This window comes from Stomoxys calcitrans, chromosome 4 (assembly GCF_963082655.1).
Source record: "Stomoxys calcitrans chromosome 4, idStoCalc2.1, whole genome shotgun sequence".
In the NCBI taxonomy this organism is placed as follows: Eukaryota; Metazoa; Arthropoda; class Insecta; order Diptera; family Muscidae; genus Stomoxys; species Stomoxys calcitrans.
The window spans coordinates 153,311,438-153,337,138 of NC_081555.1; the positions used below are offsets into that span (position 1 = coordinate 153,311,438).

Consider the following 25,701-nt stretch of genomic DNA (forward strand, 5'->3'; position numbering starts at 1 on the left):
TTTTCTTAGGAGATCTTTTCTTTGATTTTAATCCTTCATTATGACGATCTCTTCAATTTCCTTAACATCGGGAATTCTACTTGGTACCCCCTTTGACCATTTTTTTTATTTCCCTATAAATGAGTTCAAAACAAAAATACAATGTAATAATTTCCCCATGGAAACAGTTAAAACAAGTAAAAGCGTGCTAAATTCGGCCGGGCCGAATCCTATATACCCTCTTTCTTTTCCCGGCATCTCTTCTTAGTCAAAACAGGATATAAGAAAAGATTTGCTCTGCTATTAGAGCGATATCAAGATATGGTCCGGTTTGGACCACAATAAATTATATGTTGGAGACCTGTGTAAAATGCCCGCAATTCGAATAAGAATTGCGCCCTTTGGGGGCTCAAGAACTAAAGTAGAGAGATCGATTTATATGGGAGCTGTATCGGGCTATAGACCGATTCAGACCATAATAAACACGTATCTTGATGGTCATAAGAGAATCCGTCGTACAAAATTTCAGTCAAATCGGATAATAATTGCGACCTCTACAGGCTCAAGAAGTCAAGATCCCAGATCGGTTTATATGGCAGCTATATCAGGTTATGAACCGATTTGAACCTTATTCAACACAGTTGTTGAAAGTAAGAATAAAATACGTCTTGCAAAATTTCAGCCAAATCGGGTAGGAATCGCGCCCTCTAGAAGCTCAAGAAGTCAAGTCCCCAGATCTGTTTATATGACAGCTATATCAGGTCATGAATCGATTTGAACCATACTTGGCACAGTTGGTGGATATCATAACAAAATACTACGTGCCAAAATTCATTCAAATCGGATAAGAATTGCGACCTCTAGAGGCTCACGAAATCAAGACCCACGATCGGTTTATATGGCAGCTATATCAGGTTATGAACCGATTTGAACCATACTTGGCACAGTTGTTGGATATCATAACAAAACACGTCGTGCAAAATTTCATTCCAATCGGATAAGAATTGCGTCCTCTAGAGGCTCACGAAGTCAAGACCCAAGATCGGTTTATATGGCAGCTATATCAGGTTTTGAACCGATTTAAACCATACTTGGCACAGTTGTTGGATATCATAACAAAATACGTCGAGCAAAATTTCATTCCAATCGGATAAGAATTGCGCCCTCTAGAGGCTCACGAAGTCAAGACCCAAGATCGGTTTATATGGCAGCTATATCAGGTTATGAACCGATTTGAACCTTATTCAACACAGTTGTTGAAAGTAAGAATAAAATACGTCTTGCAAAATTTCAGCCAAATCGGATAGGAATTGCGCCCTCTAGAAGCTCAAGAAGTCAAGTCCCCAGATCTGTTTATATGACAGCTATATCAGGTCATGAATCGATTTGAACCATACTTGGCACAGTTGTTGGATATCATAACAAAATACTACGTGCCAAAATTCATTCAAATCGGATAAGAATTGCGCACTCTAGAGGCACAAGAAATCAAGACCCAAGATCGGTTTATATGGCAGCTATATCAAAACATGGAACGATATGACCCATTTACAATACCAACCGACCTACACTAATAAGAAGTATTTGTGCAAAATTTCAAGCGGCTAGCTTTGGTCCTTCGGAATTTAGCGTGCTTTCGACAGACAGACGGACGGACATGGCTACATCGACATAAAATGTCACGACGATCAAGAATATATATACTTTATGGGGTCTCAGATGAATATTTCGAGTAGTTACAAACAGAATGACGAAACTAGTATACCCCCATCCTATGGTGGAGGGTATAAAATCACATTACTCACTACTTCACTGCCTCTCCAATTGTCATAAACATGAAATCCTTATTTATGTTTACTTTTATTTTAATATGTAAAAGCCCCTCAACAACATTTTTTTTTGTTTTTCATCTTGTGTGCACTCCAATAAATTAACAATTTTTAAGACTCTTAGGAGACAATTGCAAAACTCCCAATGTTACTGCGTTTGTACTGTCAATAACTAGTATTTGTTGAATTTTAATTTAATTTTCTGTGTATGGGAGTGGGTGGATATACACTTTTGTGGTAGCCACAATGGCGGAAATAAACCAAAATCCTCTTATTAAAATAAATTGCATACATTAAGGGGGCAGGGGAAGAGTGATGGTGCCAAAACAACTGCCTGCTGCTGCCATGAGCTTTTGCTATGACACGCGTCGAGTATTGGCCGTACTGCATAAAGAATCTTCCTACACACACACACAGACACACACACATGCACATGAACACATTTGAGCCAGCGAATGTGCGTACAAAGCTGGGGCCACATAAAAACATGAAATATAATTTATGTTTAAACACTAAAAACAAACCATCAACCAAACCATTCACATGTGTCATGTCACATACACTTATTCTCATCTCTCTTCTGGAGACACACACACACACACATGCAAAAACATCAGTTGCTCGTTCACAGCCAGGGGGCGAAAACATGATGATGACGGTGTTGCTGTTTTGCTCCCAACCGGATGTGGCCTCCACAAACATAAATGTTGCATGTTTTGAGAGGACATTGGATGGATGGCTTTCGATGACAGTGTGTGTATGTGTGTCGAAGCAACTAAATTAAATACAAATGAAGAAGATTCATTTTGCTACTACAAACAGCTTCCGCAGAAAGAACATTTTCAAACATTGAAACATAGGAAAACATTTGAATATGTTGCAAACTATGTTTGCCAAGGAGACCATGGATATATTATAAGCAAAAGGCTTATAGTAACGGGGAAAAATATGGAAATTTGGAAAAGTCATCAATGTTCCAGAATGCTTTGGCCAATTTAAGTAAAATTTTAATCCTGTGTGAAATTTTGGAATACAGCTATTAGGGGAAACTTCCTACCACCAAACTAACATCTGACACTAAGGGTGGCAAATGAAAGGTCTGTGGGAGTAAATTGCGAAGGCCTGGGGGTCTACATTGAGAACCCAGGGACTAAGATCGGTTTTAGACTGCCTGGCCATAATACGGTCCTGCAGGCGGAGATCCGGCGATCACGGAATGCGTGAGGTGGTGTGGTACTAATGCGAGGACGACAGATGTGAACATCTTCACCGACAGTAAAATTGCCATAAGGGCAATAACAACCAGGAGGTTAAGGTCACGAACAGTCTGAGGTTGGCCCCTTTCGCATCGTTTGTGTGCCGGGCCATAACGGAGTAAGGAGGAATGAGAAAGCAGACGATTTGGCAGTGAAGGCCAGAAAACTGCCATCGATAAACTTGGTTAACCCGAAGCCTTTCAGTTCGACGCAGTCCGATTTAAGGGCGTGGGCGACAAACGTTCGGCAGAACCGAATCTTGGGAACCCACCAGCTAGGATTCCGCTAAAAATATATACAAAGTACATTTAGTTCAAGAGCATAATCTTATTCTACATAAGAAACTTCTGTCAAACTAGCAAAAATTAAAGCTCTAGGAACCGAACAAGGATGATCGAGAGACCGGTTTATATGGGAGCTATATTAGGTTTTTGACCGATTTAGACTGTACTTGGCACAGTTGTAGGAAGTCATATCGGGCAAAAATTGCGACTTCCGGGGCTCAAGAAGTCAAATCGGGAGATCGATTTATATGGGTTCTTCATCAGGTTATGGACCGATTTGAACCGTACTTGACACAGTTATTGAAAGTCATACACAACACCGCCTGCAAAATTTCAGTCAATTTAATGAAAATTGAGGCATCTAGGGGCTCAAGAAGACAAATCGGGAGATCGGATTATATGGGAGCTATATCAGGTTATGAACCAATTTCAACCGTACTTGGCACAAATGATGAGGGTCATAACAGAACACTCACTACACGCAAAATTTCCGCCAAATCGGATGAAAATCGCGGCTTTCAGGGGCTCAAGAAGACAAATCGGGAGATCAGTTTATATGGGAGCTATATCAGGTTCTTTACCGATTTGAACCGTACTTTGCACATTTGTTGAAAGTCATACCAGAATACTATGAGCAAAATTTCAGAAAATTCTGGTGAAAATTGAGGCTTTCAGGGGCTCAAGAAGTCAAATCGGGAGATCGATTTATATGGGAGCTATATCAGGTTCTTTGCCGATTTGAACTGTACTTTGCACATTTATTGCAAGTCACACTCAAGAAGTAAAATCGCGACATCTGTTTATATGGGAGCTATATCAGGCTATAGACCGCTTTGGACCGTACTTGGCACAGTTATTGCAATTCACAACAAATCAGATGAATATTGCGGCATCCAAGGGCTCAAGAAATCAAATCTGGAGATCGGTCAATGCTACAAACAACAACACATTTTTTGCCTAACTTAAAAAACAAGTAAAAAGGCGTTAAGTTCCAAATCTGGACCGATTTGACCCCAGTTTCAGAAAAATATCGAAGAGCCTAACACAACTCACGGACCCAAACTACGTTGAAATCGGACAATTAATGCGCCTTTTATGGCTCCGAAACCTTAAGGCAATCTAGGCAAAATTGTAGAAATATGTCGCGGGGCTTAACTTAACTCACCGTCCCAAATTTCAGCAACATGGGACAGTAAATGCTGCTTTTATGGGTCCAAAACCTTATATCAAAAGATCGGTCTATATGGCAGCTATATTCAAATCTGAACCTATCTTGGCCGAATTGAAGAGGGATGTCGAAAGCCCTAACACAAATCACTGTCCCAAATTTCGGCGACATCGGACAATAAATGCGCCTTTTATGGGCCCGAAACCTTAAATCGGAGGATCGGTCTATATGGCAGATATATCCAAATCTGATCCGATCTGTGCCATATTGCAGAAGTATGTCGAGGGGATTAACTTAACTCACTGTCCAAATTTTCGGCGACATCCGACAATAAATGCGCATTTTATGGGCCCAAAACCTTAAATCGGAGGATCGGTCTATATGGCAGCTATATCCAAATCTGGACTGATCTGAGCCAAATTGAAGAAAGATGTCGAAGGGCCTAACACAACTCACTGCTCCAAATTTCGGCAAAATCGGATAATAAATGTGGGTTTTATGGGCCTAAGACCCTGAATCGGCATATCGGTCTATATGGGGGCTATATCAAGATATAGTCCGATATAGCCCATCTTCGAACTTAACCTGCTTATGGACAAAAAAAGAATCTGTGCAATGTTTCAGTTCAATATCTCTATTTTTAAAGACTATAGCGTGATATTCAACAGACAGACAGACGGACGGACAAACAGACGGACGGACAGACTGACCGACGGACAGACGGACAAACAGACGGATGGACAGACTGACCGACGAACAGACGGACGGACGAACAGACGGACGGACAGACGGACGGACAGACGGACGGACGGACAGACGGACAAACGGACAGACAGACAGACGGACGGACAGACGGACGGACAGACGGACGGACAGACGGACGGACAGACGGACGGACAGACGGACGGACAGACGGACGGACAGACGGACGGACAGACGGACGGACGGACAGACGGACGGACGAACAGACGGACGGACGAACAGACGGACGGACAGACGGACGGACAGACGGACGGACGGACAGACGGACGGACAGACGGACGAACAGACGGACGGACAGACGGACGGACGGACAAACGGACAGACAGACGGACGGACAGACGGACGGACATGGCTAGATCGTCTTTGATGTTTAACGCTAGTCAAAACTATATATACCATACAGGGTCGGAAATGGATATTTTGATGTGTTGCAAACGGAATGACAAAATGAATATACCCCCATCCTTCGATGGCGGGTATAAAAATGTCATTAATGTTTTGCTCACTTTAGTTTTGTTTGCCACTGTTTGGCTGCGATGATCATGACACTGACGGCGGTCATGTGAATGATGCTGACTCAAACCGAGAATTGAATAAATGAACAAGTGTAGCCCATATGCATGTAGAAATCGTATGTGTTGGTAAACATCGTTGAAATGTGACAAAATTGTATGTAATTCATTTTGCTACAAAAACAAAAATTTCAGACAAACTGTGCTGAGAGGGGAGTAAAATTATATAGAAAGGGGTGGCAAATGGTACACAAGTGGAAAATGTTTCCCCACAACATCATCTCTGCCATATTTTTGGTTTTTTGGTATCGCCAAAAAGGAAAATACAGACAGTGTTTACCCACCAAAAGCAACAACAAATACCCAAAACCATACACAGTCATTGTGTCGTTCATTCATACATTCATAATGGCCATCCAACAAACATTCATTTACTCCTTGAATCCTTGAATGGCATATAAATTGTCTCAAATGTTTAACATGATGATGGTAGTCCTTGTTTTTCGGGGAAACAGTTGTTTGGAGTGCCTCACTGTAGCTTTAGTGGTAGTAGTGGAAGTAGTGCGGACATGTTACTGAATTTTGCTTCTAACCCTGTGTGTTTGTTTGGTTTGAGCTTGTTGACCCAAAATGTCCTTAACAAAACGTCAAATGTTCGAAAATTTCGTTAGTTTCATTTGTTGTCGGTGATGTCATCGAGAGTAACATGTCGCAAGGGAATGATCATGGGAGTAATCAGTTGTAGGGAAAATGGATCAGTGTTTAATTGCAAGGTGAAAAGTGGGCCTAAGCAACAATATTAGCAAATAATGTAAGGTTACGAACAATGAAATTGTATCGAAAGTCAATGATATTTTCTACAATAAAAAATTTTAATAAATCTTATACATAACAAGTAAACGCGTGCTAAGTTCAGCCTGGCCGAATCTTATATACCCTCCACCATGGATAGCATTTGTCGAGTTCTTTTCCCGGCATCTCTTCTTAGGCAAAAAAGGATATAAGAAAAGATTTGCTCTGCTATTAAAGCGATATCAAGATATGGTTCGGTTTGGACAACAATTAAATTATATGTTGGAGACCTGTGTAAAATGTCAGCCAATTCGTATAAGAATTGGGCCCATTGCGGCTCACGAAGTAAAATAGAGAGAACGATTTATATGGGATCTGTATCGGGCTATAGACCGATTCAGACCATAATAAACACGTTTGTTGATGGTCATGAGAGGATCCGTCGTACAAAATTTCAGGCCAATCGGATAATAATTGCGACCTCTAGGGGTCAAGAAGTCAAGACCCAAGATCGGTTTATATGACAGCTATATCAGGTTATGGACCGATTTGAACCATACTTGGCAAAGTTATTGGATATCATAACAAAACACGTCGTGCAAAATTTCATTCCAATCGGATAAGAATTGCGCACTCAAGAGGCTCAAGAAGTCAAGACCCAAAATCGGTTTATATGGCAGCTATATCAAAACATGGACCGATATGGCCCATTTACAATACCAATCGACCTACACTAATAAGAAGTATTTGTGCAAAATTTCAAGCGGCAAGCTTTACTCCTTCGGAAGTTAGCGTGCTTTCGACAGACAGAGGGACGGACGGACAGACGGACGGACATGGCTAGATCGACAATAAATGTCACGACGATCAAGAATATATATACTTTATGGGGTCTCAGACGATTATTTCGAGTAGTTACAAACAGAATGACGATATTAGTATACCCCCCATCTTATGGTGGATGGTATAAAAATTTTTTATCTAAAATTCGGATGGGGTACCTAGGGGGAGCCGCCCCACCCTAAAACCTACCAAACATATATTTTGACCAATCACGACAATATGGGACTCAAATAAAAGGTATTTAGGATAAGAAACCGTATCTGATATCCAAATGTCGGACCACGTTTCTAGGGATCTACCCCTTTCCCAAAACACCCCTCAAACAGGACTTATTTACTGACCATAGGAATATGGGGCTTAAATAAAAGATATTTGAATGTAGAATACGGATCTGATATCCAAATATGGGACCAAGTGTTTGGGGGGACGCCTCTCATCTCAAAAACATCTCCCAAAGGGGACAAATTAACGACCATAGCAATATGGGGCTCAAATGAAAGGTCATTGGGAGTAAAGCACGAATTTGATATCAATATTCGGGAAAAGTATCTATGGGGCCACCCCACAACACCACCCAAATAGGAAGTATTTGCTGACTATTGCAATATGAGGCTCTAATAAGAGGTTTTTTAGAGTAGTACACGAATCCGATATATATTTTCAAGGCCAACTCTCTTACCGATTCCCCAAAACACCCCCCAGAGGGTAAACATTTTTCGACCATGGCAATATGTGGCTCAAATGAATGGTATTTGAGATTAGAAAACGAATTTGATATCCTATTATTATTGTCTCTGGAAGAAAAAGTTGTAAAAGTGGTCGCATATAATGATGACATGGCATTTGCTGTTAGGAGAAAGTTTCCCAGCACTTTTAGAGATTTGCTTTAGGAAGCTCTATGTGCAACAGCAAAGTGGGCTACCGAAAGTGGTCTCAGCGTAAGTCCGTGCAATACAGAAATATTGCGTTGCCCAAAAAGTAATTGCGGATTTTTTTCTAAGCAAGCTAAAAGTAAAAGCTGATAACTGACAGAAGAAAGAATGCAATTACAGAGTCACAAACCGATGAAAAAATTTGTCAACGCCGACTATATGAAAAATAGTTCTTTTCAGCAGGAGATACAAGTTACCTACAGTGGCACCTGTCTCCTTGGGAGGAGCGAATGTTCCATTTACAGAAAGCGCAAAATACCTGGGTGTTTCGCTGGACAGCAAATTGAACTTCAAATCCAACATTTTGGCCAAGAAAGGCAACTCTTGCCCTATACACCTGCAAGAGAGCCTTTGGCAAAAGTTGGGGGTTTAGACCAGGCGTCATGCATTTGGTATAGACTGCAGTTGTCAGAGTTATACCATAATGTATGGTGTTAGAGTCTGGTGAACGGCGCTTCAAAAGCGTCGTCAATGCTTAACCGGATCCAAAGGATGGCTTGTTTTTGCTTCACAGCCGCATTGAGGACGCCACCATCTGATGTACTGAACTTAATCCTTCATCTAATGCCTCTGGACATTGTAGCCAGATAAATTGCAGCAACCATCGCCGTGAGGTTAAGAGAGCTTTCTCTTTGGTCATGTGGCGGCTACGAACAATGTGTTATATTGGACTTCAAATCCAACATTTTGGCCACGAAAGGCAACTCTTGCCCTATACACCTGCAAGAGAGCCATTGGCAAAAGTTGGGGGGTTTAGACCGGGCGTCATGCATTGGGTATGGACTGCAGTTGTCAGACTTATACCATAAAGTATGGTGTTATAGTCTGGTGGACGGCGCTTCAAAAGTCCACCTACTGCTCAATACATAACCGGATCCAAAGGATGGCTTGTTTTTGCTTCACAGCCGCATTGAGGACGCCACCATCTGATGTACTGAACTTAACCCTTCATCTAATGCCTCTGGACATTGTAGCCAGATAAATTGCAGCAACCATCGCCGTGAGGTTAAGAGAGCTTTCTCTTTGGTCATGTGGCGGCTACGAACAATGTGTTATATTGGACTTCAAATCCAACATTTTGGCCACGAAAGGCAACTCTTGCCCTATACACCTGCAAGAGAGCCATTGGCAAAAGTTGGGGGGTTTAGACCGGGCGTCATGCATTGGGTATAAACTGCAGTTGTCAGACTTATACCATAAGGTATGGTGTTAGAGTCTGTTGGACGGCGCTTCAAAAGCGTCGTCAATGCTTAACCGAATCCAAAGGATGGCTTGTTTTTGCTTCACAGCCGCATTGAGGACGCCACCATCTGATGCACTGAAATTAACCCTTCGTCTAATGCCTCTGGACATTGTGGCCTGATAAATTGCAGCAACCACTGCCGTGAGGTTAAGGGAGCTTTCTAATTGGTCATGTGGCGGCTACTGACAATGTGTTATCCTTGTCTGACCGCTTTCCTGATAGAAGCGATTGGAAATACGCTATTCCTTGTTATAGAAGTTACACAGACTTCCATGCGGATAGTTTCAAGCTCAACGACCAGGTGGGTTTTGCTCTAAAGATCTAGAACTGGTCATATCGAAAAGGTTACCCGCCCACTGCAGTGTGTATCAAGCGGAGATCCTTAGAATTAAGGAAGTAATGGAATTGCTAAGACGTAATGTCATAACGACGATGGGCATAAATTTCTTCTCAGACAGCCCAGCAGCCATTAAATCCCTGGAGAACACATTTCTGAACACAAAAACTGCCCTCGATTTTCGCAGATCTCTCAACGAGATGGCTGAACAGTTCAAAATTCACCTGTTCTACTTCTGTGCCAAGTACGGCCAAAATCGGTCTATAACCCGATATAGTTCCCATGTAAACCGGTCTCTCGATCATTCTTGTTCGGTTCCTAGAAGCTTTAATTTTTGCTAGTTTAACAGTAGTTTGGTATGTAGAATAAGATTATGCCCTTCAACTAAATTTATTTTGTATAAATTTTTAGCACAATCCATGGTGGTGGGTTCCCAATATTCGGCCCAACCAAACTTAGCTCACTTTTACTTGTTCTCAATTTAAATTTAAAGCTCTTTGTCTCAAAAAGGATTCAGTCAAGGGTTTACATTCACTTGAATTCATTTCCATGTCGCCATTATTGAATCATACTTAACCAGTTTGGATTATATGATGGTTGCATAACCACAATTTGCAAAAAATTACCCCTCATATGTGAAGTGAAAACATTGTTGCTCCGCTTTTGTTTGCAAGTCTTTCCTTTCTCGTTTTGTGGTAGAGGGAAATCTTGTTAGATTTAACATAAATTTCCAGATTTATAATTGTAATGTTGAGACAAACATACCCACACACACATGCAAACACATTCACATACACCAATTCACATTAAGGACAACAGTCGTCATTGTGTTTTCTGTGAGCAAGTGCGAGTCTGTATGTGTGCATAGGGAAATTATTCATGTTTCAAATTAAATATTAAATTTACACTCTCTTGCACAGACACCACACCCATACACACACTCACATCGTTGATGATGAATCTGTCTTCAGCACGTATTCAATTCATTGCAGATCCTTTTGGCATCATATACGAATTCGTAGCAACAAACAAAGGCAACATTGGACAAGACAAGCTAAGCAAAGCAGGCGAAATATGGAAATGAGAACACAAACATTCAGCAGCAAGCAAAGAACATCATGTTACGATGCGTGCTGGTGTATGTGTGTGTAATCATCTCTATCCCGACATATGACAATGCTGGGGTCTTGTGCGTGTGTAATGTAACAAACACGTGCTTGCTACGTGTGTGTGTGCATGCGTGCGTTCTCGTAGGTAACACATCCGCTTCCGCACCAAGTGCGTGTCGATTTTGTTTACCACGAGTCATCATGAGGACTCCACCTATAATAGATGTACAAGCGTAATGTGTATTATCCGCGTAATATTCAGTTTTTGTAATCGGTTGTAGCATTTGTGACCCCTTCTCCTCAGCGCAGTGTTTGGAAGAGAGCAGCATTGTGTTCATGACAGTGTTTGGAAGGGAAGATTTTAATTTTAAACTTTAAAGTTGTTACCAAAAATGAAAGGGACGATTTTTCACATCTTAAGTGTTTTTGAGTCAAACTCGAAGACCAAGTGGGTGTAACACGGAAGGAAGAGTTTATATACACCACTACTGTGGTACAGGGTATTATAACTTAGTGCATTTGTTTGTAACACCCAGAAGGAAGACAGATAGACCTATTGATAAGTATACCGATCGACTCAGAATCACTTTCTGATTCGATTTAGCTTTGTCCGTCTGTCGATGTTAATTTGTGTACAAACTACAGGTCGCAATTTTTACCAGACCTACTTAAAATTTGGTACAGCCATGTTTTTCGGCCCAGAGACAAAGCCTATTGAAATTGGAAAAAATCGGTTCAGATTTGGATATAGCTCCCATACATATGTTCGTCCGATTTGCAGTAATAATGCAGTAAAAGAATCATTTTTCAACCGATTCTCTCGAAATTTGGCAGGAAGGGTTTTCTTATGACTCTTGATATAACTCATGAATTTCATAGAAATCGGTTCAGATTTAGATATAGCTCTCATGTATATATATAGCCCGATTTTCACTTCTAGAGCCACTGCAAGCGCATTTATTGACCAATCTTCCCAAAACTTCGTACAACGCTTTCCTTGAAGACTTGCTCAATGTCTGTAAAGTTTGCTAGAAATCGGTTCAGATATAGATATAGCTCCCTTATATATGTTCATCCGATTTACAGTAATAATGCAATAAAATGGTCATTTGTTAACCGATTATCTCTAAATTTGACAGAAAAGTTTTCCATATAACTCTCAACATTACTGTTTAATTTCGTAGAAATCGGTTCAGATTTAGATATAGCTCTCCCAAATATATATCGCCCGATCTTCACTCCGTGAGCCACTGCAAGCGCATTTATTGACCTATCTTCCCAAAGAAGATAGGTCAATAAATGCACAATGCTTTCCTTGACGACTTCCTCAATGTCTGTAAAGTTTGCTCGAAATCGGTTCATATTTAGATATAGCTCCCATATATATGTTAGTCCGATTTGCAATAATATTGCAATAAAATTGTCATTTGTAAACCGATTCTCTCGAAATTTGATTGGAAGGGTTTTCTTATGACTCTTGACATAACCCATGAATTTCATAGAAATCGGTTCAGATTTAGATATTGCTCTCTTGTATATATATCGCCCGATCTTCACTCCTTGAGCCACTGCAAGCGCATTTATTGACCTATCTTCCGAAAACTTCGCACAACGCTTTCCTTGACGACTTCCTCAATGTCTGTAAAGTTTGCTCGAAATCGGTTCAGATTTGGATATAGCTCCCATATATATGTTCATCCGATTTGCAGTAATAATGCAATTAAAGAATCATTTTTCAACCGATTCTCTCGAAATTTGGCAGGAGGGGTTTTCTTATGACTCTTGACATTACTCATGAATTTCATAGAAATCGGTTCAGATTTAGATATAGCTCTCATGTATATATAGCCCGATTTTCACTTCTAGAGCCACTGCAAGCGCATTTATCGACCAATCTTTCCAAAACTTCGTACAACGCTTTCCTTGAATACTTCCTCAATGTCTGTAAAGTTTCCTAGAAATCGGTTCAGATTTAGATATAGCTCCCTTATATATGTTCATCCGATTTACAGTAATAATGCAATAAAATGGTCATTTGTTAACCGATTATCTCTAAATTTGACAGAAAAGTTTTCCATATAACTCTCAACATTACTGTTTAATTTCATAGAAATCAGTTCAGATTTAGATATAGCTCTCCCAAATATATATCGCCCGATCTTCACTCCTTGAGCCACTCCAAGCGCATTTATTGACCTATCTTCCCAAAGAAGATAGGTCAATAAATGCACAATGCTTTCCTTGACGACTTCCTCAATGTCTGTAAAGTTTGCTCGAAATCGGTTGAGATTTAGATATAGCTCCCATATATATGTTAGTCCGATTTGCAAAAATATTGCAATAAAATGGTCATTTGTTAACCGATTCTCTCGAAAATTGGCAGGAAGGATTTTCTGTTGACTCTCGACATTACCTGCGAGTTTCATGGAAATCGGTTCAAATTTAAATATAGCTCTCATGTATTCATCGCCCGATTTTAACTTCTGATATCAAAATGCAAAACTCTTGCTAACTTGCCAAAATTTTGCAAAACTCTTACCTTGACGACTGTCACTGTATCTGAGAAGTTTGCTCGAAATCGGTTCATATTTAAGTATAGCTCCCGTACATTTGTTCGTCCGATTTTGAGAAATATTGCACTAAAGTGCTCATTTTTTAACCTATTCTCTCGAAGTTTGGTAGGAAGGATTTTCTTATGACTCTAGACATTACTGGTGAATTTCATAGAATTCGGTCCAGATTTAGGTATAGCTCTCCTATATATATATATCGCTCGATTTTCACTTCTAGGATCACTGCAAGGGCATTTTTGGCCAATCTTGCCAACATTATGCACAACGCTTTTCTCGGCACCTACCACATTATCTGAGAAGTTTGCTCGAAATCGGTTCAGAATTAGATATAGCTCCCATATATATGTTCGTCAGATTTTGGGTAATTTTCATTAATGTTGTCATTTGTCAACCGTAGTTATTACAGTTTCAATATATTTGCTCGAATTTTGATTGTTTAATATCCCATCTGAAAACATCCGCCGAGGTCCATCAAAATTGGTTCAGACTAGGATATAGCTCCCACATTGTACTTAAAGGGTAGGTGTAGGGTATTATACAGTTGGCACCGGCCGACTTTTGCCCTTCCTTATAGGTTTGATAAATTTTGAAGAAAAAAAATTATCAATTTTTTCAGACAGTTTTTTGTCAATCTGAATTGCTCGACAAATGTTCCTCATTTACCTTAGTAAGCCCATAACCACCGCTTGAATTTATTTTATGTTACCTAAGCCAGGTATCCCACCTAGCTATTAGGTTCAATAAGTTGAAATGTGTTAGCGCCAACATGGCCATATGACCAGCGAGCTCGGCTTTCGAGTGCGGTGGTCGTGGGTTCAATTCTCTTCAAGAGCTTTGGTCTGTTGCTACCGTGCTATCATGTTAGGTTAATGTGGCAATTTTATATCAGACCCTTTAAGACAACTTTTGTCCATTGTAGTGGGAACCAGAAACCCATGGCGGGAATGCAACCCATGACCCCCGCTCCAAATAGGCTACCAAATCAAATGAGCATTTAAATTGACTATAAATTTTCTAAAGAAACCTTTAACGAAATCCAACCATCAACACAAGGCGAATTTTAAAAATCGCCTCCTTTTGGGTTACCTCACAATATAAACACTCAAAGCGCCGATACATGTGTTTTTTACTTTTGGCGACTCTCTCATTATCCATTTGTGATTCTTGTAGCTATGGTGCTATTATCATTTTCTGAAGGACACCTCAAGGAAACCCTTCCACAAAGTCATCCTGTGGCAACCAATTTTTTTTGGATTTTCCCCCCATATATAGCTTTCCAAACACGGTGCCAATTATGAGTTATATTCTCTATGGGAATTACATAATTACACCCACACAGACTCAAGTACATGTGGATACATTTCATACTTTGTTACTCTTATGCAAAATGTCCAAATGAACAAGGAGGATAACACCACATACACATCCATCCATCCACCTACACGTATGTATGTGTGGGTGTTTTTGTGTGGAGAGCGCGTGTAAGCTAGTGTACTTCTTCTACCTACACATAGTCATTAAATTATGATGTCGAGTATGGTACGTACCTGTGTTAATTTACCATTAACGATGCTCAACGATTCCAATGATGCACGTACATTCTTGAGACTATTATCCTTCAATGTTTCCAGATGCGAATGGGAAAACTGTAAATGTCTTATATTGACACCAGGTTGAAAGACATCTTGGGATAGGGACGTGACCGAACGATCGAAATCATAAATTGACAACGAATGGATGGGTGATGATATGCGCTCCAATGTTGAACGTAATGAAATCGCTGTCGTTCCTGGACATTCGAGGAAAAGGCCTGTAAGAAAGCACACACACACAAAGGAAATATTAAATATTTAATTGGAAAAAGAAAACAGCATACGAAACACACATTGAAAATATTAAGCGAAAAAAGATATAAAGCAAAAGTCATGCATTGTTTAATGGTATTTCAATATAAGCAAGAAAGAACTTAGTTTAATAACTTTTTGAGATGGTGGTCAAATATGAGGATTCATGTTCACTTAAAGTTAAAAACAAGTAAAAAGGCGTTAAGTTGGATACCCACCACCTCGGGTATATATGTAAACCACCTTCCATCAACATCCGGTTAAAATTGCATACTTTATGTCCCACAGCAGTTATTTCGAAATATGTTCCGATTTGGACCAAATACTAATAAGTACAAGTCATTGTTCAAATGTGTTTAACAAAATATTGGTATTTTTAGTACCTATATCTAAAAATAAACCGATCTGAACCATATACGACACAGATGTCGAAAAGCCCAACATAAGTCACTGTACCATATTCTAGTGAAATCGGATTATAAATGCGCCTTTTATGGGGCCTAGACTTTAAATCGAGAGATAGGTCTACATGGCAGCTATATACAAATCTGCACCGATTTGGGCCAAGTTGCAGAAAAATGTCGAAGAGTCTAACACAACGCACTGTCCGAATTTTCAGCAAAGTGGGACTAAAAATGCGCCTTTTATGGGGCCTAGACTTAAATCGAGAGATAGGTCTACATGGCAGCTATATCCAAATCTGCGCCGATTTGGGCCAAGTTGCAGAAAAATGTCGAAGAGTCTAACACAACGCACTGTCACAAATTTCAGCGAATTCGGACTATAAATGCGCTCTTTTATGGCCCCAAAACATAAAATCGAGAGAGACCGATCTCATGGCAGCTATAACCAAATCTGGCCCGATCTGTACCATATTGCGGAAGTATGTCAAGGGGCATAACTTAACTCACTGTCCCAAATTTCGGCGACATCGGACAATAAATGCGCCTTTCATGGGGCAAAAACCTTAAATTAAGAGTTCGGTCTAGGTGGCAGCTATATCCAAATCTGAACCGATCACGGTCAAATTGAAGAAAGATGTCGAAGGTATTAACACCACTCACTGTGCCAAATGTCAGCAAAATCGGATAATAAATATGGCTTTTATGGGTCTTAAACCCTAAATCGGCGGATCGGTCTATATGGCAGCTATATCTAAATCTGGACCGATTTGGACCAAATTGAAGAGGAATGTCGAAGGGTCTAAGACAACTCACTGTCCCAAATTTCAGCAAAATCGGATAATAAATGTGGCTTTTATGAGCCTAAGACCCTAAATCGGTGGATCGGTCTATATAAGGGCTATATCAACATATAGTCCGATATAACCCTTCTTCGAACTTTACTTGCTTATTGACAAAAAAAGATTCTGTGCAAAGTTTCAGCTCAGTATCTCTATTTTTAAAGACTGTATCGTGATTTCAACAGATCTGTATATATGGGAGCTATATCAGATTCCTGACCGATTTAGACCGTACCGTCATAGTTGTTGGCAGTCATAACAGAACACTATGTGCAAAGTTTCAGCCAAATAGGACAAATATTGTGGCTTCCATAGGCTCAAGAAATCAAATCTGGAGATCAGTTTAAATGGGAGACTAGCTGGACAGGGCCCGCTCCGCTGCGCCTTCTTTCACTCTCTTATTTTATCTGAGCCCTATGCGGTCACGGTCAGGAAATCAATCCTCTTTGGGGATGATGGTACGGCCTTTCAGATATTTCGCGCCTATATGAATATTATATTGGTGCTCTTCTCCCAAATACCTTTCATTGGAGTCTTATATTGCTATGGGATGTAAATATGTCCCGTATGGGGGTGTTTTTGGGGATGAGGCAGATCCCCATATATCAGATTCGTGCTCTTTTCTCAAATTCCTTTCATTTGAGTCCCATATTGTCATTATTGGTTTTTATTTTATTTGGCTGGAGGCTTTGGAGGCGGGGCGGCCCCTTAGATATCCCACCTTAAATAAGAATACAAATGTCTGTAATTGTATATTTGTTTATAATAGCAAATTAAATTTCACTTAAATGGAGATCTGGCGTTTTTGAAAATAGGGTATGGAGAGTGTCCGCCCATTAAAGTTTGGATGTTAGGTCTACATCATTCTCTTGAATTTGATGGTGGATTGGAGTAGACAAACTCTTTGCCCCGAAAGTGGATATCAAATTCATACTGCACTCCCAAAAATCACATGAAAGCTGCATGAGGCATCTCTGAAACACTTGGCCATGAAACAAATACAGATTTGAGCCCCTTTTTGCCATAATCCACAAATATGTCCAGTTTGAGGGATATACAGGGTGGGGAAACCACCCACGTACTTAGCCCTGAATTTCTTTAATTTGAGCCCCAATTGCCATTGGTTTAGGGGAAGTTTATGTGGTGACATGACCCCCAAACATTTGGCCTCAAAATTGGATATCAAATTCGTTTTCTACTATCAAATACCTATTATTTATAGCCATAGTAGGCAATCATAACCGATTTGAAGGGACCCTGAAGTAATATCAGCATCGTGTTAGAGCACGATTTTGTTTGAGTTTCATTCCAATTTCTATCCAGATAGCCCTTCATATATTAGTTTATATTATTCATATATTATTTTTAATATCTTTTTTGGGTAGGATGGGGGAGGGGGATTGCCCTCTGACACGTCCTTTCATTTGAGTACAATATATTCTAGTCATCCTACATGACAGTTTGGCGTTGCATTTATTGGGGAGAGAGAGTCGCTCACCCCGACGCTAAGAACCAAATGACTATTTTTTTGAGTCTTTTAAGATGTCGAAGAGCATAACACAACTCACTGTCCCAAATTTTGGCAAAATCGGATAATAAATGCGCCTTTTATGGGGCTAAGACCTTAAATCGGCGGATCGATCTATATGGCAGCTACATTCAAATCTAAACCGATCTGGGCCAAATAGAAGGCTGTCGAGTGGCTTAACACAACTCACTGTCTAAAATTTCAGCAAAATAGGATAATAAATGTGGCTCCTATGGGCCTAAGACCCTAAATCTGCGGATAGGTTTATATGGCACCTATATCTAAATCTGAACCGATCTAGGCCAAATTTACGAAGGATGTCGAAGGGCCTAAAACAACTCACTGTCCCGAATGCCAACAAAGCAGGATAATAAACATGGCTTTTATGGGCCTAAGACCTTAAATAGGAGGATCGGTCTATATGACAGATATATCCAAATCTTGACCGATCTGAGCCAAATTGACGAAGGATGTCGAAGGGCCTAACACAACTCACGGTCCCAAATTTCAGCAAAATCGGATAATAAATGAGGCTTTTATGGGCCTAAGACCCTAAATCGGAGGATCGGTCTATATGGTAGCTATATCCAAATCCAGACCGATCCAGCAAAATCGGATAATAAATGTGGCCTTTATTGGCCTAAGACCCTAAATCGCCCGATCGGTCTATATGGGGGCTATATCAAAATGGTCCGATATAGCCCATCTTCGAACTTAACCTGCTTATGGACAAAAAAAAAAAGAATCCGTGCAAAATTTCAGCTCAATATCTCTATTTTTAAAGACTGGAGCGTGATGTCAACAGTCATACGGACGGACATGTCTAGATCGTCTTAGATTTTTACGCTGATCAAGAATATATATACTTTATAGGGTCTGAGATGGATATTTCGATGTGTCGCAAGCGGAATGACAAAATGAATATACCCCCATCCTTCGGTGGTGGGTATAACAATTAAAAGCGTGCTAAGTTTGGCCGGGCCGAATCTTGGGAACCCACCACCATGGATTCTCCTAAAATATGGGAGCTATATCCAGTTACATACCGAATTGGACCGTACTTGACGCAGTTGATGAGAGTCGTAACAGAACACTATATTCAAAATTTAAGCCAAATCGGAAAAAAAAAATCGCGGCGTGTAAGGGGTCAAGATGTCAAATCGGGAGATCGGTTTATATGGAAGCTATATCGTGTTCTTGACCGATTTGAACCGTACTTAGCACAGTTGTTGGGAGTCATAACAGAATGCCATGTACAAAATTTCAGCCAAATCGGACAAAAATTGTGGCTCCCATGGACTCAAGGAGTCAAATCGGGAGATCGGTTAATATGGGAGCTATATTCAAATCTGAACCGATATGGCCCATTAGCTATCCCCAACGACCTACATCAGTATAAAGTATCCGTGCAAAATTTCAAGCGGCTAGCTCTATGCGTTCGACCGCTATCGTGATTTCGACAGACGGACGAACGGGCGGACGAACATGGCTAGTTCGAATCAGAATTTCGGTCCTAGACCAATATTTCAAGGTGTTACAAACGGAATGCCTAGATTAGTATACCCCCATTCTGTGGTGATGTGTATAAAACAAGTGGAATGTGGTCCAAATCGGTCTATAATCTGATATAGCTCCCATATAAGCCGATCTCCCGATATAATTTCTTGAACTCATATAAGGCGCAATTTTTACAAGACAACCAGCGGGGCATAAACCGATATGACTCCAAAGCTTGGCAATTTGTATACCCTCCACCATAGGATATACTAATTTCGTCATTCTGTTATAACTCCTCCAAATATTCGTCTAAGATGTCCGTCCGTCCGTCTGTCTGTCTAAAGTACGCTAACTTTCGAGTAAAGCTAGCCGCTTGAAATTTTGCAAAATACTTTTTATTAGTGTAGGTCAGTTGGGATTGTAAATGGTCTATATCGGTTTACGTTTTGATGTAGCTGTCATATAAACCGATCTGGGATCTTGATTTCGTGAGCCGCTAAAGGGCACAATTCTTTTCCGATTTACCAGAATTTTTTTTTTATTTCTTCCAACAACTGTGCTGAGTATGGGTTAAATCTGTCCACAACCTGATATAGCTGCCATATAAACCAACTTGACTTCTTGGACCGGGTCTTGACTTCTTGAGCCTCTACAGTGAGCAGGTTCTTATCCGATTTGGCTGAAATATTGCACGACGTGTTTTGTTATGACTTCCAATAACTGTATTAAGAATGGCCATATAAACCGATCTGGCATCTTGACTTCTTGAGCCTCTAGAGGAGGCAATTTTCATCCGATTTGGAAGAAATTTTGTATAACAACTTCTCTCATGGCCTTCAATATACGTGTACAATATGGTCTAAATCGATCTATAGCTTGATACAGCTCCCATATAAACCGATCTCCGATTTTGCTTCTTGAATGAAATGAAATATTACACAATGTCTTCTGCAATGTTCAGCATTCATTTATGTTCGAAATCGGACTATATCTTGTTATAGCTCAAATAGCATAACAGTTCTTATTCAATATTCTTCGTTTGCCTAAAAAGAGACACCGCGCATAGAACTCGACAAATGCGATCCATGGTGGAGGGTATATAAGATTCGTCCCGGCCGAACTTAGCACGCTCTTGTTTCTTCTAACATCCCCTTCGTAATTAAGCAACAGTCATATTCACTAAACAACAGACTTTTCAGCAGTAAGCCTGGTACTCTGAAATTACAATAATACTGCTGTAATAGTATTTAGCAGACAGTGTTTGCTATTTTCAGCAAACTTATTATACCCACCACCGACGGATGGGGGTATATTCATTTTGTCATTCCGTTTGGAACACATCGAAATATCCATTTCCGACCCTATAAAATATATATATTCTTGATCAGCGTAAAAATCTAAGACGATCTAGCCATGTCCGTCCGTCTGTCTGTTGAAATCACGCTACAGTCTTTAAAAATAGAGATATTGAGCTGAAATTTTGCACAGATTCTTTTTTTGTCCATAAGCAGGTTAAGTTCGAAGATGGGCTATATCGGACTATATCTTGATATAGCCCCCATATAGACCGATCCGCCGATTTAGGGTCTTAAGCCCATAAAAGCCACATTTATTATCCGATTTTGTTGAAATTTGGGACAGTGAGTTGTGTTAGGCCCTTCGACATCGTTCGTCAATTTGGCCTTGATCGGTCTAGATTTGGATATAGCTGCCATATAGACCGATCCACCGATTTAGGGTCTAAGGCCCATAAAAGCCACATTTATGGTCCGATTTCGCTGAAATTTGGGACAGTGAGTTGTCTTAGGCCCTTTGAAATGTTTCTTTAATTTGGTCCAGATCGGTTCAGATTGGATATAGCTGCCATATAGACCGATCCTCCGGTTTAGGTCTTAGGCCCACAAAAGCCACATTTATTATCCGATTTTGATGAAATTCGGGCAGTGAATTGTGTAAGGCCCATCGACATCCTTCGTTAATTTGGCTCAGATCGCTCCAGATTTGGATATAGCTGCCATATAGATCGATCCTCCGATTTATGGTGTAAGGCCCATAATAGCCACATTCATTATCCGATTTTGCTGAAATTTGGGACAGTGAGATGTGTTAGGCCCTTTGATATATTTCTTCAATTTGGTCCAGATCGGTTCAAATTTGGATATAGCTTCTATATAGACCGATTTCTTAATTTATGGTTTTGGGCCCATAAAATGCTCATTTATTGCCCGATGTCCCCGAAATTTGGAACAGTGAGTTAAGTTAAGCCCCTTGAAATACTTCTACAATATCGCACAGATCGGTCCAGATTTGTATATAGCTGCCATATAGACCGATATCTAGGTTTTAGGTTTTGGGGCCATAAAAGACGCATTTATTGTCCGATGTCGCTGAAATTTGAGACAGTGAGTTTGGTTAGGCTCTTCGACGTCCTTCTTCAATTTTGCCCAGATCGGTCCAGATTTGAATATAGCTGCCATATAGACCGATCTCTGGATTTAAGGTTTAGGGCCCATAAAAAGAGGCATTTATTGTCCGATTTCGCCGAAATTTGGGACAGTGCATAGTGTTAGGCTCCTCGACATGTTTATGCAACTCGGCCCAAATCGGTCCAGATTTGGTTATAGCTGCCATGTAGACCGATATCTCGATTTAAAGTCTTGGCCCCATAAAAGGCGCATTTATAATCCGATTTCACTGAAATTTGACACAGTGACTTATGTTCGGCTTTTCGACATCCGTGTCGTATATAGTTCAGATCGGTATGAGGTATATGAGTATAAGGTATGAAATTTTCACCGAATTTTGATGAAAGGTGGTTTACATATATACCCGAGGTGGTGGGTATCCAAAGTTCGGACCGGCCGAACTTAACGCCTTTTTACTTGTTTTTCTATTAATGTATATTAGATTTGGCCCGGCCGCACTTAGCACGATTTTACTTGTTTCAATCCGCATTTTCATTTTCAGAGAAGAGATATATCATCCCGTCATATCTTTTACTAATTTTTTCGATTCTATCGCACTGTGTACCGTCATGGAGAAAGTTCTATTCGATATCTCCAAATCTGGCCAGATTTAAGCATAGCTTGCATATTAACTGTCAATTTAATATGCTCTCATAATTGCTTAAAAGTAGTAAGTAGACATTTTGGTCATTAATGGGTTAATGCAATTTTACTTGCTAACGTTTTCAAGCATACCTCAAAATCGAAAGCACTTAGACACCCACACAACTAGTTAAGCTAGTCAGACTCCAAATTAAATCGCAATATTCAAATGTTTCATCTAAAGGGGTTGGCAATCATAAAAATTTTGCTTCGCATGCATATTTCATGTACAAATAGATGCACACAACATCATTGCACTTACCATCTTCAAATTTATAACAGGGACATGCTGAACTCTCATCAAAGCTGGGACATTCGATATTACTACCAAGTCCAATGTCCAAATTCTGATTGTAAATATTCATTAGACCTGATGAGCCACTGGTAGAGGAAGAACCAAATATGCTGGAACTGCTGCTGCTGCTGCCGCCACCACCACCTACATTGCCCAGGGAGCCACTGACACTGTTGAGGGAACGTACAAAACGTGAAAGAATAATCCCACGGTTATCAGGATGACTAGAATCAATGATGTTGGTGGATGATGACAAGGACAAAGTAGTTTTGGATGTTGATGGCGATGTCAGCGATACTGTTGCTGATGCTGACGATGGTGATGATGATGATGTAGGTGTCATCACATTTGTTTCGACGAATGTCAGTGGGGGTAGTAGAAATTCTGGCGAATTGTTGTTTGGTTGCTTGATGCTAGAGTCCTTTTCATTTGTGTTGTGTGCAGTTGCTGTTGTTGTTGTTGTTGTTATTGCAGTTGTCATCCCTTGCAAATTCCTTGCCCTTAAGCTCATATATTCGGCAGCACTTGCCTGTGGTGTCATCGAAAACATTGTGATGATTGCTGCAAAATATGTCAGCAACTGTAAGAATTTTCGAGCTTTAGGTTGTTGGGATTTTTTCTGCTTGGAAGGAGGAGTGGGACTACTACTACTACAACCATGTTGCTGATGATGTAAAATATTTGTGCTATTTTGGCGATGTAATGAAAACATGGCACTATGTGAGTCGGCTAGTAAGGGAAAATGCTGCTGTTGTGGCTGGCGCTGCACTTGCTGCATATAACTGCTGGGGTTAGTAGCATAGCATGGGAGATGTTGCTGTTGAGAATTTCTATGTGAATGATGCTGATGTTGTTGCTGCTGCTGTTGCTGTTGCAATATTGTGAATTTGACGTTTGTATTGTTGATGATTCGTTCGAACCAACAACTAGAAATGGTGGCATTCTCCTGCCTGGAAACTGACGACGACGACGATGACGATGAGGAGGAATCGAAGGCGGATGGGGAACTGATATTGCTATTCCCCATGGTCATAGCCTTTCTTAGCATCCCTAATAAGCACATTGGTGGTGATGTTTGAAGTATGGTTGTTATAGGTGTTTTTGTTGCCCGGGATGATTTCGTTGTTACTCTTGCTGATGACGATGACAATGACAAGGATGATGCTGATGCTGATGCTGACGTTGTGGGTGCTGACAATAACCCTGCTATTGCTGACACTGAAGAACTCTCATCAAATATAGCAGCATTTCGGTTACAAAACATTTTTGAGGAATTTTTTTCATTGCATGTTGCTGTGGTGGGCCGAGTTGTTAATGACGACGTTGCTGGTGTTTGTGAAGCTGTAATTGATTCTGCAGAATGTTGAGCCCCGACTTCAGAGCTGGTGTGGGATACCAACGATGAGCTGCTGTTGCTTGGCAAGTTTGCCCCTGTTATTGTTTCACCTGGCATACACTTCATATTGGCAACATTTTCCATTGCACTTCCTTCTAAGCTCTATGCCAAAGGACTCTGTTTTGTTGCAGCTCCCTTTCGGTGTGCCAAGGCGATTTGTAGCTGTCTACAATAATGGCTAATGCTGTCGTCTTTGGGTTAGCTGGCAAGTTGGTACTGCTGGTGTTGCGACTGTTGACAGTTTCAATTCAATTTGCATAATTAATCCTGCAACTGCCAGAAGCTTCGCAATGTTTTCTGCGAACTGGAAGAAGTTTTAGCATACAACAACATGTTCTCACATTCAAACTGCCTCGCTGTATATACAAAGGCAAAAGTTTGTGTATGCCAGCATGAGAAGAGTGTTATTTGCTGTTTCAGGCCATATGCAGGAAAACTAGATGAAATGCTATTCTAGATTATCCAGATGAAACTATCCCCTGGGGGCTCAGTGTCTTTAGTTTTCTTGCGTTTCTTGTTAAACAATTAAAGCTTTGCATAAACATTTGAAAAACGTTGAAACTTATTGAAATAACTTTTCTTTGGCATGTTGATGCTGCTGCATTTCTCCTCTCTCCCTTTCTCTTCCAAGTGCCTAATGCAAAATTTGATTGACTGCTTTGTTGTTGTTGTTGTTGTTTCCGTTAGTCCTGCTGTGTTGGCTTCCTTTTCCCCATTCAGTCTTTCATGGCCTTAAATGTTTGTTTGTCGATTGAGTTTATTGTATAGCAAGTATCTGAAAAGACAGCATACAAATGACATTTTAATTAAATGACTGAATGTCTTTGTGACTTTGTAGTGGTTTAGTTGAACTTAATTAAACGTTTTCCCAGGAATTCATTCAATTTTCTTATAATATCATCAAATTAAACTGTCTTTCCTCTGTTTTGATAATGAGAATTATTTAGCCTTTGAGGCGTTATTGAATTAAGGATTTACTCAGTCTGATGGGCATATGACTAAGGTGGATTGATATGTAATGATTTGATTAGCAAAAGTCAAATTATCATCATATATGCAGTATGTAATGTCATTCAGGACAAATAGATGCCAAATATGTAAATAAATAGAAAGAAATTCTAATACAAATTAAAGGAGCTAGGAATTTTTGAGTTCTCGTATTGATATGGGAG

General features: G+C 40.2%; 1 protein-coding gene across 1 annotated transcript in view; it reads right to left on the minus strand.

Moving 5' to 3' along the window:
* The window catches only part of LOC106088689 (uncharacterized), a 101,633-nt gene extending 76,398 nt beyond the window's left edge, over positions 1 to 25,235 (minus strand). Inside the window, exons 1-2 of the mRNA XM_013254340.2 lie at positions 23,101 to 25,235; positions 15,167 to 15,429 (exon numbers count right to left, since the gene is read on the minus strand). Of these exons, the coding sequence (XP_013109794.2) occupies positions 15,167 to 15,429; positions 23,101 to 24,613 (1,776 nt within the window). The 5' untranslated portion in view covers positions 24,614 to 25,235. The remainder of the gene's footprint in view (positions 1 to 15,166; positions 15,430 to 23,100) is intronic.
* Between the last annotated feature and the right edge of the window lie 466 nt (positions 25,236 to 25,701).